We start from the raw sequence: 18,863 nt of genomic DNA on the forward strand, positions 1-18,863 counted from the left end.
CGTTATCTCCCGAGGGGTCCCAGACTGCGAGAGGGCACAGGCCGGGCTGAGGGACCCCCCCCCCTCCCCCCTGAGTGCACAGATTTTTGTGCACTGGGCCTCTAGTTGTTAAATAAACAGATATATATAAATTTACATGCTTTTAAAAATGTACAGGGCCTGAAAACATTTTTAAATGCGTAGTCTTTATTATTAAAATGTAAAATGTGTTTTTTATGTCACTGCAATACAATAGAAGCAGAAACTAAAACAAGGGATTTCCTTTTTCATCTGTGACTGGACAAAGAGCCATTTTGTTCTCTTAAGTTTTTTAATAATGCCCCCCCTCCCATTTTTAAACAAAATCCTATATGCCACATAATCGGTCCCCAGAAATACTTACTTTAATGTCTGCTCCTCCACATTTTTTCTCTGCATATTCTAACTTATATAACCATATTTATACATTTTAAACAAAATAGGTTCATACTATTATACTTGATTTGCACCTTGGTTTTCTCACTGAATCTTTTTGGGCATCTTTTCATGTTAATACGCAACTACCTCAGTATTTTTTTTTAAGATATATTTTATTGATTTTTTTACAGAGAGGAAGGGAGAGGGATAGAGAATTAGAAACATTGATGACAGAGCAACATCGATCAGCTGCCTCCTGCATACCCCCTACTGCATACCCCCTTGACCGGAATCGAACCTGGGACCCTTCAGTCCGCAGGCCGATGCTCTATCCACTGAACCAAACTGGTTAGGACTACCTCAGTATTTTTAGTAGGTGTTTGTTATTCCTTTGTGGAGATTTGTGTCCATGTATGATTTGTTTCACTAATTTTCTGTTTCTGAACATTTGGCTATTACCATTTCTTAATATTATTAAAATGCTGCATAATACCCTTTATGCATTTGACCACTTTATACCCCATTTGGTGTAGAACATAGTTCTTAAATTTCAGTTGGTTTCTAAATTTCTCTGGTATCTAAGAGTTTTTGAAAAAAAAAAATGTGTTTACTCTAGGAAAAAATACACACACAAAAAAGTAAGAGTATCCTATAAGAATTCATGTTCTTAAATATGTATGAGAAGAGAGTACAAAATTCATCTATAGATGAACCATAATTTATATTAAACCATGGAAACTTGAATGCTTTTTCTAGTTTTTGTTTGTTTTATTATATAAACAAACATCTCTCCTTAAGTCTTTGTGAATATTCTTGGGAAAACTCAATGGATCTCTTAATCTAGTAGATGGAGTCTTCATTTTGGGCTTTCCCAGTCCCAGTTTTTTTATCACCTGAGATTCATCTTCCTCTTAGGGATCTAACTGATTTGTAGCCATCACTGTGCTGGTCTTAAGTACTTCCATATCATTCCAGTGTGAACACAGAATTGTCTCTTAGTTTTTTTTGTTGTTTGGTTTTTTGTTAATCCTCACCTGAGGATATTTTTCCATTGATTTTTTAGAGAGAGTGGAAGGAAAGTGGAGAGACAGAGAGTAACATCAATGTAAGAGAGACACATCAATTGGTTGCCTCCTACACACAGCCCGACGGGGGCCTGGGATGGAGCCTGCAATTGAGGTACATGCCCTTGACTGGAATCGAACCTGGAACCCTTCAGTCTGCGGGCCGACACTCTATCCACTGAGCCAAACTGGTCAGGGCTGTCCCTTAGTTTTTTAATAGCAAAGTTGAAAGTAGGCTGTAATGTTTAAACAAAACTTTATTAAAATCTGGTTAGTAATACAAAGGAATTACAACACATTGAGAAGCTTACAGCTGACTCCATTCCCAGAGGGTCTCTCCAGCCATGCTTCTCAGATTTGGAATATGTTGGCCAATATATCAGGATGAGGCAGAAACCCAAGGAAAATTGACTCATCTTCCCGAAATGTCATTATTAAGTAAAGATTTGGATTAGAAAGTTAAAACAAAAGGAGATAAATTATGTAAAATTCACTTGAAGAATAAGGATATAAATCACTTTATCATTGGAATGAAAAAAATACAATGTGTCAGTTACAAAAATTTTATAATTTACAACTCAGTGTAAATATTTAAAAATCAAAGCATTCTAAGGTATAATTTTTAGGTGTTAGGTCTTTTTTTGTTTTGTTTTGGGGTGATGTGGTACATGGAACTTGGAGTATGAATATATTTCTTACTCATCTATTAGAAGTGCTATAATGATCAGCACCTAATCTTTATTTCACTGTTTCCTTTTGTGTTTAAAAACTTAAATATTCTTTCCCCCAGGTTTGATTTTTGTCAAGCATCTGAAGGAAAACGCCCATCTGAAAATCTTGGTCAGGTGTTATTTGGAGAAAGAATTGAACCTTCACCATATAAGGTTTGTATTTAGTGTTATATGTTATTTAATTGAAATTTTTTCCTTACAGAAAATGTTGAGATAACTTGGCTCTCATAGCTAAAGAGGAATTAATTTCTCTTTTGCATACAGAAATAGTTTCTTGTGTTTTTTAAAAAAATATTTTTTATCGATTTCAGAGAGGAAGGGAGAGGGAGAGAGAGCTAGAAACATCAGTGATGAGAGATAGTTATTGATCGGCTATCTCCTGCATGCCCCCCACTAGAGGTTGAGCCTGCAACCCGGGCATGTGCCCTGACAGGAAATGGAACCATGACCTCCTGGTTCATAGGTTGACACTCAACAACAACCTCTGCCAGCCGGGCAGAAATACGTAGTTTCTTAAAGTTACAGTTTAGTAGGATCCCTCCCCTTCTCACGATATGTCATGGATAAGTTCGTCTTAACAAACACTCATACAACCAGTATTATAATGATAAAGTGGCAGCCTGAAGCACAGTGCTCAGACCCCTGCCTCACCTTACAGAGGGACCTGGAACCCAGCCTTCAGTCATGAAAAGTAGCCCTCAGCTGTTCCATATCTCCTTCCCCTCTTTGGGCGCAGTGTCCATAGACTTTCTCTATTAGCAAATATAGCAGGGCTTTGACTCCTTCATTGGGTTTTTGGGAAGCTAGCCTTTCTGTTTTGACCATTGAAAATATATTTGGAACATCTTTGATATATTTTTAGGACATCAGTTAAAACAATCTATGCACAATAAGATATTCTCTTCAAGATATGTACTCATCATCACTCAAAATTATTTTACCCTTTAAATCTAGTATCTTTTAAGTCTATTATCCTTCTATATTGCTCAGTCCTGTGTTCATTTTACATCTGCTCTCTTGCTGCACAAAAAATAATGGTCTCTCTTTTTTAGAAAAATTAAGCTAGTCTAATATAATAAAAGGGTAATATGCAAATTAACCGTCACTCTGACACAAAGATGGCGGCACCCATAGCAGCCGGGGCGGGACGACCGCGTCCTGTGTCCCGCCGCAGAGGGAGGGAGGGCTGCGGACACAACGTGGGGCTGCTGGGCTGGGGGCGTGCTACCGGCGGCCGCCGCACAGCTTGGGGCATGCCCCCAGCCCAGCGGACACAACGCAGGGGGGCCTCTGCGCATGAGCTGCAGAGGAAACACCTTTTCTGACTGCTCATTGGCTAAGCTCCCTGTATACCACCACTCGCAGTGTTCTTGGTAACTTGGGCAATAAGAATCTAAGAAGGTAATCTAGGGTTTTTCCACCTCACTCCTGGAGGAAAAAACGAAGGTCTGCTGCTGGAGGGGCTAAGAAATGTCATTTCCTGCGCTAGCCGGTTTGGCTCAGTGGATAGAGCCTCGGCCTGCAGACCGCAGGGTCTGGGTTTGATTCTGGTCAAGGGCATCAAGGGCATGTACCTAGGTTGCAGGCTCCTCCCTGGCCAGGGCCCAGGTCAGGGCTCATGCAGGAGGCAACCGATCAAAGTGTACCTCACATTGTTGTTTCTCTCTGTCTTTCCCTCTCTCTTCCAAGCTCTCTAAAAATCAATGGAAACATATCCTCAGGTGAGGATAAAAAAAAAAGAAAGAAAGAAATGTCATATCCTATGAAAGACACATCTTGAAAATGCCTAAAGAAAGTTGTCATTTTTTCGTGGTGAAGGGACTGGAGTCCGTGTTGATGAAAACACCTTGGCGGCTGCAGCAGTTGCAGCAGCAGTGGGGTGATGGGTCTGGCGCCTTCCCCTCATCAGCCCGGTCACCTCCCACAGAGGGAGGCCAGGCTGTGGCTAAGGCCCGCTCCCTATGGGGACATCCCCTGAGGACTCCCAGTCTGTGAGAGGGGGCAGCTGGGCTGAGCAAAAAAAACACCCAGTGCACGAATTTCGTGCACCAGGCCTCTAGTTTGTAATAATAATGTATCACAATATAAGAGCAATAGTACAGAAGAATATAAAATGAAGACTAAGTCTCTTCCTTCTAGTTTCACATCAGTTTCTTGGTTAATCTTTCCTGACATTTTCCACACACTTACAAGCATATATAAATAAAGTTAGATGTGTTTTAACATATTCTTCACAGTGCATTTTTCCTTTAACTCTCTATCTTGGTCATCTGTTCACATAGAGCACTCCTTTTATTTTTTATTTAACTAGTGACCCAGTGCACGTACTTATGTACATTGAAAAATTAGAAGAAATATTTTAATATCGCTATTCGCCCTTTCTCTATAATAGAAGTGTCAACCAAATTCATGATCGACAATGACAAATTGAAACACACATGTACAATTGGCACCATGTATTGCGCATGAGTGAGTCAACTTATCCTTTTATAGATATAGAACAAACTTGCTTAATTAGACCGCTTTCTGATTTAGCTAAGCTTTTTTCAGCCCAATGAAACACCCCAACTTCTATTTAAGGTAATCGTCAGCAACACAGCAGTAAATATCAACATGAAGCAGATTATTATTATAGATCACACAGGGAGAACAAAGGATAAAATATTTAACTGTAGCAGTGTTTGACTATATTCTGCGCAGTGAGAAAACCTGAAGTCATTTTTAAGTTCCACCATTTCTTCTTTTCAGTCGGGGCAAGTTTCTAAACTTTCTAAATCTCTGTTTTCCGGCTAATGAAAAGAAAATAGGATTCTAGCGAGTCTCGTATCTACCTACTCCAGGATTTCTGTGAAGATCAAATGAGATGAGGCACAGGAAAACGCTTCACAAACATTTGGTTACAGTGTGAAATGTTTGCACCTGGCTATAAAGCAAGCTGTGTTCCTGGGCTGAAGAAACTGCAAGGAGGCCAGTCGCAGGGAGAGCAAGTTGGGCGTTGCTACGTGACATCATTACCGGATGCCCACAGCCAGATGCCCACAGCCACCGTTTCTGGGCTGGGCTGGGCTGGGCTGGGCTGTGGGACGCATTTTGCACCATGGGGGTCTTGGCAGTTTTGGCTGCGATTTGGTGGGCTGTTGCTCCGGGATGGTGGCGGGGCCTGTGTCCCACTTGGGGGAAGCCGAGTGCTTCTTTGTGGACACCAGGTCCGCGGTGCTGTTTCACTGTAAATGGCCAGTGCGTGTCATGGCAGCTCCTGCATTGAGCGTCTGCCCCCTGGTGGTCAGTACGTGTCACAGTGAAATAGGAATTTTGGGGGGTGAAAAAGACAGGTTTAGGAAATTTTAGAAATTAAGGGGACCATGGAAAAAGCACAGGGCTGCAGAGCAGCAGAAGGTATATTTCCATAGAATAGGAAAGCTGAAAAGCTGCAACAGGTACATTTCCATAGAATGAGGGAGCTGGGAATAGCAGGTCTATATTTACAAAATAAAGGGAAGGAAGCCCCTCATCCAAAAGGAGGAGAAAGCCCGAAAGGAATAAGAAAACAATAAGGAAGGAAGGAAGGAAAACCTCACACATCCCATGTGAAGTACACCTTTGAGCTCAGGAGTTCTATAGGAACCAGTCTAAGGGAATAGTGACCAATCAGAGGGGATATCAAGGCACAAAGATAGACAGCTTTTATAAGCTGTAGGAAAAAGGAACTCGGGGACTCTTTCCCCCTCCCCACGTGTGAGTCTGTGCTGTGAGATTCTTTCCCTTTCTCCACGTGGGAGTCTGTATTTGTTCTTCAATAAATTTTCACATTTGCTATACCACCTTCAGTCCGTGGATTCATTCTTTGACTCCATCGGACAAAGAGCCCAGGAACCAGTCTGCCCAGGGGAACACCATGTGTTCCAGTCCAAAAATTCCGTTTCATTAGCAGCTGGTCGGATGGTTCGACACTTAGCATATTAGCCTTTTAGGTAGATAGATTTAAAAATATATATATGTTCTCATTGATTTTTAGAGAGAGAAGAAGGGAGAGGGAGATAGAAACATCAATGAGAGAGAAACATTGACCAGCTGCCTCCTACATGCCCCCTGCCTGGGACCGAGCCTGCAACCCAGGCAGGTGACCTGATCAGGAATCAAACTAATGACCGATTGGTTCATGGATCGACACTCAACCACTGAGCCACACCCAATCAGGCTGAGCACTCATTTTAATGGCTCGACCCCAAGTTTTATTCTCCAGCCTGACAGCTCCATCTCTTGGCTTCATATTCTTCTCTTCTATGGCTTATACCCAATGGTTAGCTGCCTTCCCTACTTTCTCACTAAGCACCCTCATATCTCCCTTGGCACTTCATTACCTGAGCATCTCTCTGTCCAGCAAATCCCCAAGCCTTGATTAGTCCCACTAGCCCTCTCACTCCCTTTAAGCTCTATACCTATACCTGAAGCTCTGGGAGAAAAGACACATAATTGTGCACGCTTAATTCACAAGTTTTTTGTAGTTTTCAACCATTAGTCTGTCCTCTTAAAATAATCTAATTGGAGATTTTTCTACCCTAAAGATGCCAGTAATTTAAAAAATTTTTAAAACACAATAGATTTGAAGATCTAATGGAATGAAGTCATTGGGAAAGGAGGAGCTCAAAGTGTGTGGACATGAGTTGTATTGAGTAAGGCAAGCATCTTAATTGTGTAATATCTCCCCAAGGTGATATTTTAAAAGATTACTTTAGAAGTTATTACATTCCGTTTTGTAGCATAGGTAATTTTCAGGCATATTTATTAAATTGTGCAATGAGCCGAAACCGGTTTGGCTCAGTGGATAGAGCGTCGGCCTGCGGACTCAAGGGTCCCGGGTTCGATTCCGGTCAAGGGCATGTACCTGGGTTGTGGGCACATCCCCAGTGGGAGATGTGCAGGAGGCAGCTGATCGATGTTTCTCTCACATCGATGTTTCTAGCTCTCTATCTCTCTCCCTTCCTCTCTGTAAAAAAATCAATAAAATATATTTAAAAAAAAAAAATTGTGCAATGAGCCCTGGCAGGTTTGGCTCAGTAGATAGAGTGTCAGCCCGAGGACTGAAGTGTCTCAGGTTCAATTCTGGTCAAGGGCATGTGCCTCTGTTGCAGGTTTTATCCCTGGCCCTGGTCGAGGTATATGCGAGAGGCAGCCGCACATCAGTGCTTCTCACTGTGTCTCTCCCCCTCCCGCTCTCTCTAAAAATCAATGAAAAAACATCCTTGGGTGTGGATTAACAAAACAAAATTGTGCAGTGAACTTAAAATACTCCTATGTACTCCTATGGTCTCTCAGACCTAGCTTTCTGTTTATCTCTTGGCCTTCAGAAATGATGGGAAGGGGAAAGAACATTAGTAACACCTTCACTGAACTTAGGTGACAGCAAGAGTCTCTAGTAGTAAAGAGCCTTTAACAGCAGTAAACAGGAAAGAGCAGCAAAATATTCAAACCCATGGAGAAGTTTTATCCCTTTTTGGGGCAGACTCTCCCTTCTTCCCCCCCCTCCCCCCATTACTTCCTTAGTAGGATTCCCCTCAGGGTATATTTATTTATGTGTTAAGACCATGCCTTGCTCATGCAAAAGACCCTTCTTTTAGGCCTGGTGCTAAGAGATCAGATTTTTTTTTAAGTGTAGTTTTTAAAAAAATATATATTTTTATTGATTTCAGAGAGGAAGGGAGAGAGAGATAGAAACATCAATGATGAGATTGAATCATTGATCGGCTATCTCCTGTATGACCCCTGCTGGGGATTGAGACCTCAACCCAGGCATGTGCCCTGACCAGGAATCAAACCGGGAACCTCTTGTTTCATGGGTTAATGCTCAGCCACTGAGCCACACCTGCCAGACAAGAGATCAGTTTTTTTCAAGCCAGCCATAAATGTATTGAACTATATTTTTCAGTATTGATTTCAATATTGATTCTTTGTCCTTTATTTTCAAAGAATTTAGCTTTATATTAAATCTACAGTAAAAGAAATGTTAACGAACAGCAACAAAACAAAACCCCAAATCTGTTTGCCATTTTTTACCTATGATTTTAGTGGCGGTCAGAAGAACAGCAGTATATAACACTGTGTGTGTTATGTGAAGCTGGAGCCACACTTCATAGGATCATAAACTCACAAGTCTCACCATTCATATTCACTTATTCACTAGTTAACACACCTGTTGAATGCCTTTCATGTGCCAGGTACTGTGGTAGGTGTGAGATATTGCAATGAACAAGACGAAAATCTCTGTCCTGGTGGATCTTATATTTTGATGGTGAAAAGGAGGAAACAAAATGATTACTAAAATATATAATAACATATAGTGTATAAATTGTTCATGTATAAGCTATTGAAAACAAATCAGAGAAAGTAGTTCGAGAATTTGTAATTTTAAACAGGACAGGGAAAGTCTCACTAAGAAGGTGACATTTGAGCAAAAGACCTGAGGCAAGTAGGGGAGTGAACCATGTGAATATCTGACGGGAAGATGTTTTAGGTAAAGAGAGGAGCAAATGAAATGGTCCCAAGATGTGTGCTTGCCTGGTGTATTCAAGGTACAGAAAAAAGTTGGTGCAACTCGAGCAGGTGAGCAAGATAGAGAATAGGATATGACAGCAAAGAAGTAACAGGACCACATTATATAGTGACTGATAGGCCACTGTAAAGACTTTGGCTCTACATCTGAGTGAGCTGGTTAGCATTGGAGAGTTTTGAGTCAGCTTAGATTCAACGAGATCGCTAGGGTTGCTGTGCTGAGAATGGACCGTGGGAGGGGAGAGAAGAAGCCAAGAGACCCCTAGAACTCTTGCAGTCATTAAGATATATATGACCTGATAATGGCTCAGACTATGGAGGTACAGGGAGAAGGGTTATATGATGATCAGAATCTCAGAAACTGGCTATATTTTGAAGGTTAGGCCCTCAGAATTTGCTGAGGGATGTGATGTGGGGTATGGATGGGAATGTCTGTGGAAAGAGCAGGTTTGGGGGGAATGAGGAAGAGTTAGTTTTGGACATGGTAAGTAGGGATGTTGACAGTTGAATATATGTGTCTGGATTTTGGAGGAGGGGGTTCAGGCTAGTATATATATTTGAGAATCATCAGTGTATAGATGGTATTTAAAACCAGGACTTGATAAAATTTCCAAGAGAGTAGGTATAGATAGTGAAGAGAAGAATCCCAATGACTGAGCTTCAGGGCACTTCGTGTTGATGGATCAGGATGATGAGGATTTAGTAAGGAGACTTCCTTTTAGAATTGTTGGATTACATGAGGTAATAAGTGTTTATTATTACGATTAAATGTCATTTTCAGGTATGCTGTTTTCTTTCACAATTGAACACACAATTGACTTGCCTAAATCCAGTGAGCATTGGATTGAGGTGTAAGTTTTGCCACTTTTCATGTAACGTCTATTTCTGCTTAATTTAAGTATGATACCTATTTCTCTAATCCTTTAGTTGTTTTTAAACCTCCACCCTTTAAAAAGAAACTAAAGGTTTATATAATGTTAAAAATATTAAATAATTGCATAAATATTGCTGTACTTAGAGAAATGGCAATGCCTCCAGAGCGAAACTCTTGGCTGACAGGTGGCAGCAGCGGGCCACATTTGGAACATTCATTTGTCAGCAGATGCACAGAAACTGGTTTAGGCATTTTAATAAATGATGTACAAAAGGATGGACTACTTAGAAGTGAAACATGTGCAGGTGTTTTTTGAAGTCAAATTTATTAAAAGGTATACAATTAGGGGCTATATATATGTAATTTAGTAAATTACAGCCTTAGAATACCAGGAAGTATATTTTTAAAAAAAATTAAGACATAAATAATGTCTTGATAAAATAAACCTATATTTTATAATGTGTTGTGAGTGTCATTATTTTTACACACATGAAATAAATTCTAGACCCCCAAATTGGAGGAATCTTTGGTTTTTAAACTTTGGTTTAAAAATTATTGATTTTTTCAACCTTACTATTTGTTTCAGTTTTATTATTAAATAAGATCCTGAAAGTTGACAATTTCAAATGTGAGTAAAAAAAATCATGTTTACCCTGATTTTAGACATCCAAATGTAACTTGTAACATCACAGTCCATGTTATTCACTGCTGAATCTCCATTACCCAGCTACAAGGGGGGTAACAAACATCCATTAAATGAATATAGGGACATAAACACTTGTCTGCTTGTTACTAGAAAGCCTTCAAATCCGTAATTTCCAAAACATTGTCAGGAGACATTACTCTGGAGAGACTGATGTTCATTTTCTTCTACATGTAGTTTGTTTGTTTGTTTATTTCATTTTGTTTGTTTGTTTTTTGCCTTCTAGGACTTGTTTATATTTAGAAGGTGGATTGATTGAAGTGATCAAAACTAAAAATAAAAACTGTTACTTATCAAAATAAAGAGGAAAAGAGAGGGGGTGAGGGAGAGAAACATCAGTGATGAGAGAATCATTGATTGGTTGCCTCTTGCACTTGCCACACTGGAGATCGAGCCTACAACTAGGCATGGGAATCGAACCATGACCTCCTGGCTCATAGGTCGACATTCAACCATTGAGCCATGCCGGCCGGGCTTATTTTTTCTAATTTTTAAAAAATGTTAATTGAATTTATTGGAGTGAAATTGGTTAGATGATAAGTTTTGGAAAAACAGTAAGAGTGACTTTAAATCTGATTGAGCTATGACAAATTTTAAAATGTTTGTTATCAATATATTAATGCACTTAAGTAATGAGACTAGTACTTTATGATATAGGTGTGAAGGATCTGGCTATTTTTACTTAATTTGCTTTCCATTTTATTTTAATACAGTTTACATTTAATAAGAAGGAGACCTGTAAGCTTGTTTGTACAAAAACATACCATACAGAGAAAGCTGAAGACAAACAAAAGTTAGAATTCTTGAAAAAAAGCATGCTACTGAATTATCAACATCACTGGTAAGACATGGAGATTTTGGACTTTTGACTTTTTCCTTTTCAAGATGAATTTGTTTCACTGAATGTGTAAATTACTTTGTTGACTCTATAAAATATAGCAAATTAATTGATTTCCTTTTTTTATTATTAGTATTAACATGAAGTAGTGACTTTTTCTTGCAAGAGGATTGCTGAGGTTGACAGCTTAGTGTATTACCTTTTGTGCTTAGATCACTTTTATATCTAGTACTTGTTTTGGTACATAGAGCACTTCTTTTATTCATGTACTAGAGGCCTGATGCATGAAATTTATGCAAGAGTAGGCCTTCTTTCCCCTGGCTGCAGGCACCAGCTTCCCTCTGGCACCCGGGACCCAGGCTTCCCTTGCAGCCCCGGCTTCATCTGGAAGGTCATCTAGAAGGTTGTCTAGAAGGACATCTGGTCTAATTAGTACATTACGCTTTTATTATTATAGACTAGAGGCCTGGTGCATAAAAATCGTGCATGGGGTGGAGGGGACCCTCAGCCCGGCCTACACCCTCTCGCAATCTGGGACCCGTGGGGGATGTCTGACTCCTGGGTTAGGCTCGATCCCGCATCGGGTCTAAACCTGCAGTCGGACATCCCTCTCGCAATCCGGGAGCATTGGCTCCTAAGTTCCTGCCTGCCTGCCTGATCGCCCCTAACTGCTCACCTGCCTGCCTGATCTCCCCTAACCGCCTCTGCCTGTCTGCCTGTCTGATCGCCCCTAACCACTCTCCTGATTGCCCCTAACCACTCGCCTGCCTGCCTGATGGCCCCTAACCACTCGCCTGCCTGCCTGATTGCCCCTGACCACTCACCTGCCTGCCTGATCGCCCCTAACCGCCCCTGCCTCGGCCCCCACTGCTGCGGCTTCGTCCGGAATGACGTTGGAAGGTCATTCAGTTGTCCAGTCCAATTAGCAAATTATGCTTTTATTATTATAGATAGTTAATAGGAACATCTTTATGCTTTGGGGAAAGTACCCTGGTCAGTCTTCTAGGAAAATACTGTTATTTTATGCTTGTACAGCATGAAAAAGACCATTGAAAAACAAAATTTAACTTCTGTTTGATATTTGATAAATAACATCTACTTCAAATAAAATACTTCTATTTTATGTAACCTGTTTTTTATTTTATAAACATTAACAAGGTTTTTACCAGTTTGTATTGTAATAAAAAAGCATTTAAAAAGCTTTTCTTCTAAAGTAGTATTTACTTACCAAACTATCAAAATCCAATTTTAAGTATAACTATTGTTATTCTTCTAGATCAGGATTGGGGGACCATTTTTCTGCCAAGGGCCGTTTGAATATTTATAACATCATTCTTGGCCCATACAAAATTATCAACTTAAAAATTAGCCTGCTTATGTTTGGTCAAGCATTTAATTAACTCATCCCTAATGCCTTGGCAGGGCCAGACCAAATGATTTTGCAGGCCTTATATGGCCAGAGAGTCGGACATTCCCCACCCCTGTTCTAGTTTGCCAACAGATGTCTATATTATTGTATGTGCGTTCATGGTTTACATGTTTTGCCTCTTCTAAAAAGGATAGCCCAGGCAGCGTGGCTCAGTGGTTGAGCGTGGACCTATGAACCAGTAGGTTGCAGTTCGATTCCTGGTCAGGGCACATGCCTAGGTTGTGGGCTCAATCCCCAGTGTGGGTCCTGCTGGAGGCAGCTGATCAATGATTCTCTCTCATCACTGATATTTCTATCTCTCTCTCCCTCTCCTTTCCTCTCTGAAATCAATAAAAATGTATTTTTTTAAAGTATAATGTGGTGGAGGTGGTGAACATGATGACTATCTTCATGCACTTCCTCTTGAATGTTTGTCCTATCAGTATCTCAGATTGACCCATTTGTCTACACCAGTGATGGTGAACCTTTTGAGCTCGGCGTGTCAGCATTTTGAAAAACCCTAACTTAACTCTGGTGCCATGTCACATATAGAAATTTTTTGATATTTGCAACCACAGTAAAACAAAGACTTATATTTTTGATATTTATTTTATATATTTAAATGCCATTTAACAAAGAAAAATCAACCAAAAAAATGAGTTCGTGTGTCACCTCTGACACGCGTGTCATAGGTTCGCCATCACTGGTCTACACCCAGGGAGGTTAGGATCCATTGACCTCAGTTTGGACATGACCAGATCCTGTGGCTCAAATAATATCGTTGGAGCCACTCATTCCGTCTTGCCCTTCCAGTTCTTTTCCATCTTCCCTTTCATATACGTAGAACAGAAAAGTCATAGGGAGGGGCAACCTTGGGTCACATGTCTATTCATGTACTAGTCTGTGATTAGGGGGATTCCTTCTGTTAGAAGGAAGGAAATTTGCACATTGTACTTGTGTCAGATTCATTCTCATCTGAACCTTAGTGTAAACAGGAACTTGAAAGTCTCCTCTGTCTCCTCATTTCTTTGGTCTCTGGTAAGCCAAGAGCTTTTTTCCTCTAAGCTAAGGTGAGACTCTTACTTAATTGCTGAATTAATGCAACTTGGAGTACATTTGTTTATTCGTTCATAAGTAATTGAAATTTCCCTAGTGTTTTCTCTTTGCTTCAAATTGTTCTTTACAACATTCAAAATTCTATTTAAGGCTCAGTTCTTAACGTTTATGTGTTAGCCCCATTCACCTCTGTTTTCTCCAAAGCTGCTCATTTATTGATCAAATGAAAGAATGACTCTTAAGGTGATTTTTAGCTATCTCTTCTATCCTCTGTTCTTAAAATACTGTCTAGATAGAGTCTTGCTCCTAAAGGTAATAGAAGCAGCTCTTCAGTAACTTTCTCAGTAGTGTATTTAGAAATATTTTTAACTAATTTATGATGCAGTTAACATAGGTACTATTTTGATGCCAGGATGCTTAATAACAAGAAGAATAAATAACTTAAAATAGTTTACAAAGTTAGAAAACATTTGTAGTACAGTTTATTAAACAATTTGTGATAGCTGTATCAGTTGCAAAGTTAAACTATTCTGCCTGGAAAAAAAAAAACACGAAAAGTGCTGATGAATAATGATTTTGTAGCTGTATCTGAAAAGTTTATGATTTTAAGTCTGAATCCATTAACAAAAAAATCTAATCCATATCACAATAATAATTTAGGCAGTGGGCTTTAGTCCTTAAATCAGTTCATTACGTACTTGGAAATGTTAATTCACTTTGATGAATTTATTTGAACTATAGGTTGAGTATATTTCTGTCCTTGACTTACTTCAGAAAGTTTGTACTGTGTAATTTGATTTTGAGCATAGATTACAGAATTGAAAGAGATAAAAAAGCATGAGCCTTTAAAATCTGAAAGACTTAAAAAAGTACAGTGTTCTATTATGGAATTTTATTGTGAATGCAGCACATCTTGTTAACCTTTGCACTGAGACATTTTGGGAAGAGCATAATCATTTTCTAAATTATAAAGCTATAAATACATGTCTGTGAAAAAACATAAACAGTACAGAAAAATTCTATGTAATAAAAGGCTAATATGTGTATCAACTGAACAGTGGAACGAATGGTCGCTATGATGCGCACTCACCACCAGGGGACAGATGCTCAACGCAGGAGCTGCCCCCTGATGGTCAGTGCGCTCCCACAGGGGGAGTGCCGCTCAGCCAGAATCAGGGCTCATGCTGGAGAGCCCAGCGGCGGTGGTGGGAGCCTCTCTCACCTCCGTGGCAGCACTAAGGACCCTTGGGGTCCCAGACTGTGAGAGGGCACAGGCTGGGCTGAGGGGACCTGCCCCCCATTACACGAATGTCATGCACCAGGCCTCTAGTCCTATCTAATAATAGACAAAGATGGTAATTGACCGTACCTTCGCTACACCTCCCATTGGCTAATCAGCGTGATATGCAAGTTAGCCGCCAACAAAGATGGCAGCTAATTTGCATACTGCGGGCAGACCCCCAGCGGACACACACACACACGCACACACACACACACACACCCCTCCTGCTCCGAGCCTCTGCTGCCAGACTGTGGCCGTCAGTAGGACATCCACTGAGGGCTCCCAGACTGAGGGGCATGCTGGGCTAAGGGAACCCCACTCTCCAGTGCACGAATTTCGTGCACCGGGCCTCTAGTATTAAACTGATAAGAACAGATACTACACTTGATCTTAGCCAAAAGGCCGAGAAGCGATGGGCCTCTAGTATTAAATAAAAAGTAAGAGTCTTCTATCACTCAGCTTCTTTAATTATGTTCTGCAGTGGTAGCACTATTATTTCTTATGTATGCTTCCAGGTTTTCTATACATATGCAGGTATATGAAAGGGTGTGTACATTTTAAAAATAACACAACTAAAATATTGTACACATTATTTTGTAATTTGCTCATTTCATTTAAGAAAATATGGGCATTTTTCCATGTAAAACACATCTGTGGATCTGTATCTACCTCATTCTTGTCATAGTTGTATAGCATTCCATGACACGAATGAACCATTCTTTTCTCCCACAACATTTTAACCATATTGTCTTGTTTGTTTTTATTAATCCTCACCTGAGGATATTTTTTCCATTGATTTTTAGACAGAGTGGAAGGGAGGAGGAGAGACAGAGATAGTGTTTTGATACTAGCACAAGACACTTGAACTCCTTTCAGCTATATTCTACTTGATTTGTAATTATACTTCTTGCCTAAGTTTCCAACACTTTTTGACATTTATTTATAAAAGTATAATTCTTTAACTAGCTATCAGAGTCCTTAAGTCTTCTTAGTATCATAGAACCACTGCACTGTAGCTTCTTTGACAGAAAAGAGTCTTTGAAGATTTTTAGTCTAGTGAATTTCAATCCTGGAATCCACCAAGCTAGCAAAGGAGAATCATGTGCTATTTTTACACTTTAAAAACCTAATGAGTAAAGTAAATTTACTCATGTTAGAACCACATAGAATAAATTAGATGCCAACTTTCTTTGCTTTTGGTTGCAATTTTCTGAATGTATTTTAGCAACATGGGTTATTTCATTCTCAGAAATTCTGAGAATTTAATTATTTAGAAAAATGAGTTATTGATAAATGAAGTTTGATTTATAGAAGTATTTCAAATGGAATCCATGGAGGATAGAGGGAAATAATGGTAAGGAGTCCTTAATGGTAAAATAATTGTACCAGTTATTCAACCTTTCTCCTCTTGAGTCCTTTCCTTATTCTCTTTTTCACTATGAGATTAAAAATATGATATTAATATTTTTTTGTTTCATAAATTCAAATAACTACTACTCCCTAACTTAGCAAGGAAGGCAGTAATTGAAAATGATACTCTTTAAATTTTTTACATTTATTTCCAAGGGTTAGTTGTGTGTTGTTTTTTTTTTAATGCTTCCTATTACCAGGGAAAGGTTTATTGTGTCAGGTCATTAGATAAATGATTAATATAGGATGTTTGCTTTTTTTTTTTAATGTATTTTTTATTGTTTTTTTTTTTAATTTTAATTTTTTTTTTTTTGCTAAAAGTATTACAAAGGGTATTACATATGTGTCCTTTTTTCCCCCCCGCCCTTGACAATCCCCTGCCCTCCCTTACCCCCCAGTGTCTTATGTCCATTAGTTATGCTTATATGCATGCATACAGGTCCTTCGGTTGATCTCTTACTCCCCTCCCTTCTGCCCCCCAACCCTCTCTGGCCTTCCCACTGCAGTTTGACAATCAGTTTGAGGCAGCTCTGCCTCTGTATCTATTATTGTTCAAAAGTTTGTAATGGTCTTTATTATCCATGAATGAGTGAGATCATGTGGTATTTTTCCTTCATTGACTGGCTTATTTCACTTAGCATAATGCTCTCCAGCTCCATCCATGCCGTTGCAAATTGTAAGAGTTCCTTCTTTTTTACAGCAGCATAGTATTCCATCGTGTAGATGTACCACAGTTTTCTAATCCATTCATCTACTGATGGGCACTTAGGCTGTTTCCAGATCTTAGCTATGGTGAATTGTGCTGCTATGAACATATGGGTGCATATATCCTTTCTGATTGGTGTTTCTGGTTTCTTGGGATATATTCCTAGAAGTGGGATCACAGGGTCAAATGGGAGTTCCATTTCCAGTTTTTTGAGGAAACTCCATACTGTCTTCCATAGTGGCTGCACCAGTCTGCATTCCCACCAGCAGTGCACAAGTGTTCCTTTTTCTCCACATCCTCTCCAGCACTTGTCGTTTGTTGATTTGTTGATGATAGCCATTCTGACAGGTGTGAGATGGTACCTCATTGTTGTTTTGATTTGCATCTCTCGGATGATTAGTGACTTTGAGCATGTTTTCATATGTCTCTTGGCTTTCTGAATGTCCTCTTTTGAAAGGTGTCTATTTAGATCCTTTGCCCATTTTTTGATTGGATTGTTTATCTTCTTTTTGTTAAGTTGTATGAGTTCCCTATAAATTTTGGAGATTAGGCCCTTATCAGATATGACGTTGGCAAATATGTTTTCCCATGCAGTGGGTTTTCTTGTTGTTTTGTTGATGGTTTCTTTTGCTGTGCAGAAGCTTTTTATTTTGATGTAGTCCCATTTGTTCATTTTCTCTTTAGTTTCAACTGCCCTAGGAGCTGTATCAGTGAAGAAATTGCTTTGGCATATGTCTGAGATTTTGTTGCCTTTGGATTCTTCTAGAATTTTTATGGTTTCCTGTCGTACATTTAAGTCCTTTATCCATTTTGAGTTTATTTTTGTGTATGGTGTAAGTTGGTGGTCTAGTTTCATTTTCTTGCATATATCTGTCCAATTTTCCCAACACCATTTATTGAAGAGACTATCTTGGCTCCATTGTATGTTCTTGCCTCCTTTGTCAAATATTAATTGAGCATATTGGTTCGGGCTAATTTCTGGACACTCTATTCTATTCCACTGATCATTGATTGAACTTCATCCTCTAAAAAATTAAGGCAATTAACTGATTATTTAGGCCTTCAGAAAAATCTGAATTATTTATGTTATAAGCATTGCTTTCATGCTTCTAATATTTTATAGTGTGTTGTTTTTTTTTGTTTCGTTTTTTTCATGGAAACCACTAGCCTGCTGGTTATAATAATAAGCAACTTAATAGTATAGGTGATTCTAAAACTTGGTACATTGGGTACTATTAAATAGCATTTAAATGTGACCAGACATGTTTTATTAGATCATTAATGTTCACCTTGGGGGACATATAAAATCATAATTTTACTTCCTAAGGCATACATTAATTAACAAATAAAACATGCCCTGGAGTGTTGTCTTATGACTGTAATACAGCTAGTATATTTTCAGTAATTTTTTTTATTTGTATCCTGCAGTGTGCTCTGGGCATAGGGGACCACATACTCGGACTTTAATGTAGTTAGTTACACAATGCTACAGAACTTTATTCTTTATTTTTATCCTTTTTTGTTTAAAAAGTTCTTTTTCACTATAGAACTTGAAAGATCTCTTTCTGTAGCTTTATCGCAGCATTTCTTTTAGACATAAGTTGGATTTACACAGTTTTAGAAATACTATATTTTTCACTTTTCCACCTGGCCCTTAAGTTAAATATTTTCCTATATCTTGCAATTATATTCTTTTCCTTTTTTTTTTTTTTTTTTAATTAAATCTTTATTGTTCAGGTTACATTTGTTCCTCTTTTTTTCCCCCCCCATAACTCCCCTCCTCCCAGTTCCCACCCCACCCTCCGCCCTCACTCCCCACCCACTGTCCTCATCCATAGGTGCACGA

The 18,863-nt window shown here is 39.2% G+C and overlaps 1 protein-coding gene across 1 annotated transcript in view; it reads left to right on the forward strand.

Moving 5' to 3' along the window:
• Positions 1-18,863, forward strand: part of TM9SF2 (transmembrane 9 superfamily member 2) — a 70,431-nt gene that overhangs the window by 14,496 nt on the left and 37,072 nt on the right. Inside the window, exons 4-5 of the mRNA XM_014531212.1 lie at positions 2,251-2,344; positions 11,031-11,158. Coding sequence (XP_014386698.1) covers positions 2,251-2,344; positions 11,031-11,158 — 222 coding nt within the window. The remainder of the gene's footprint in view (positions 1-2,250; positions 2,345-11,030; positions 11,159-18,863) is intronic.

This window comes from Myotis brandtii, unplaced genomic scaffold (genome assembly GCF_000412655.1).
Source record: "Myotis brandtii unplaced genomic scaffold, ASM41265v1 scaffold796, whole genome shotgun sequence".
In the NCBI taxonomy this organism is placed as follows: Eukaryota; Metazoa; Chordata; class Mammalia; order Chiroptera; family Vespertilionidae; genus Myotis; species Myotis brandtii.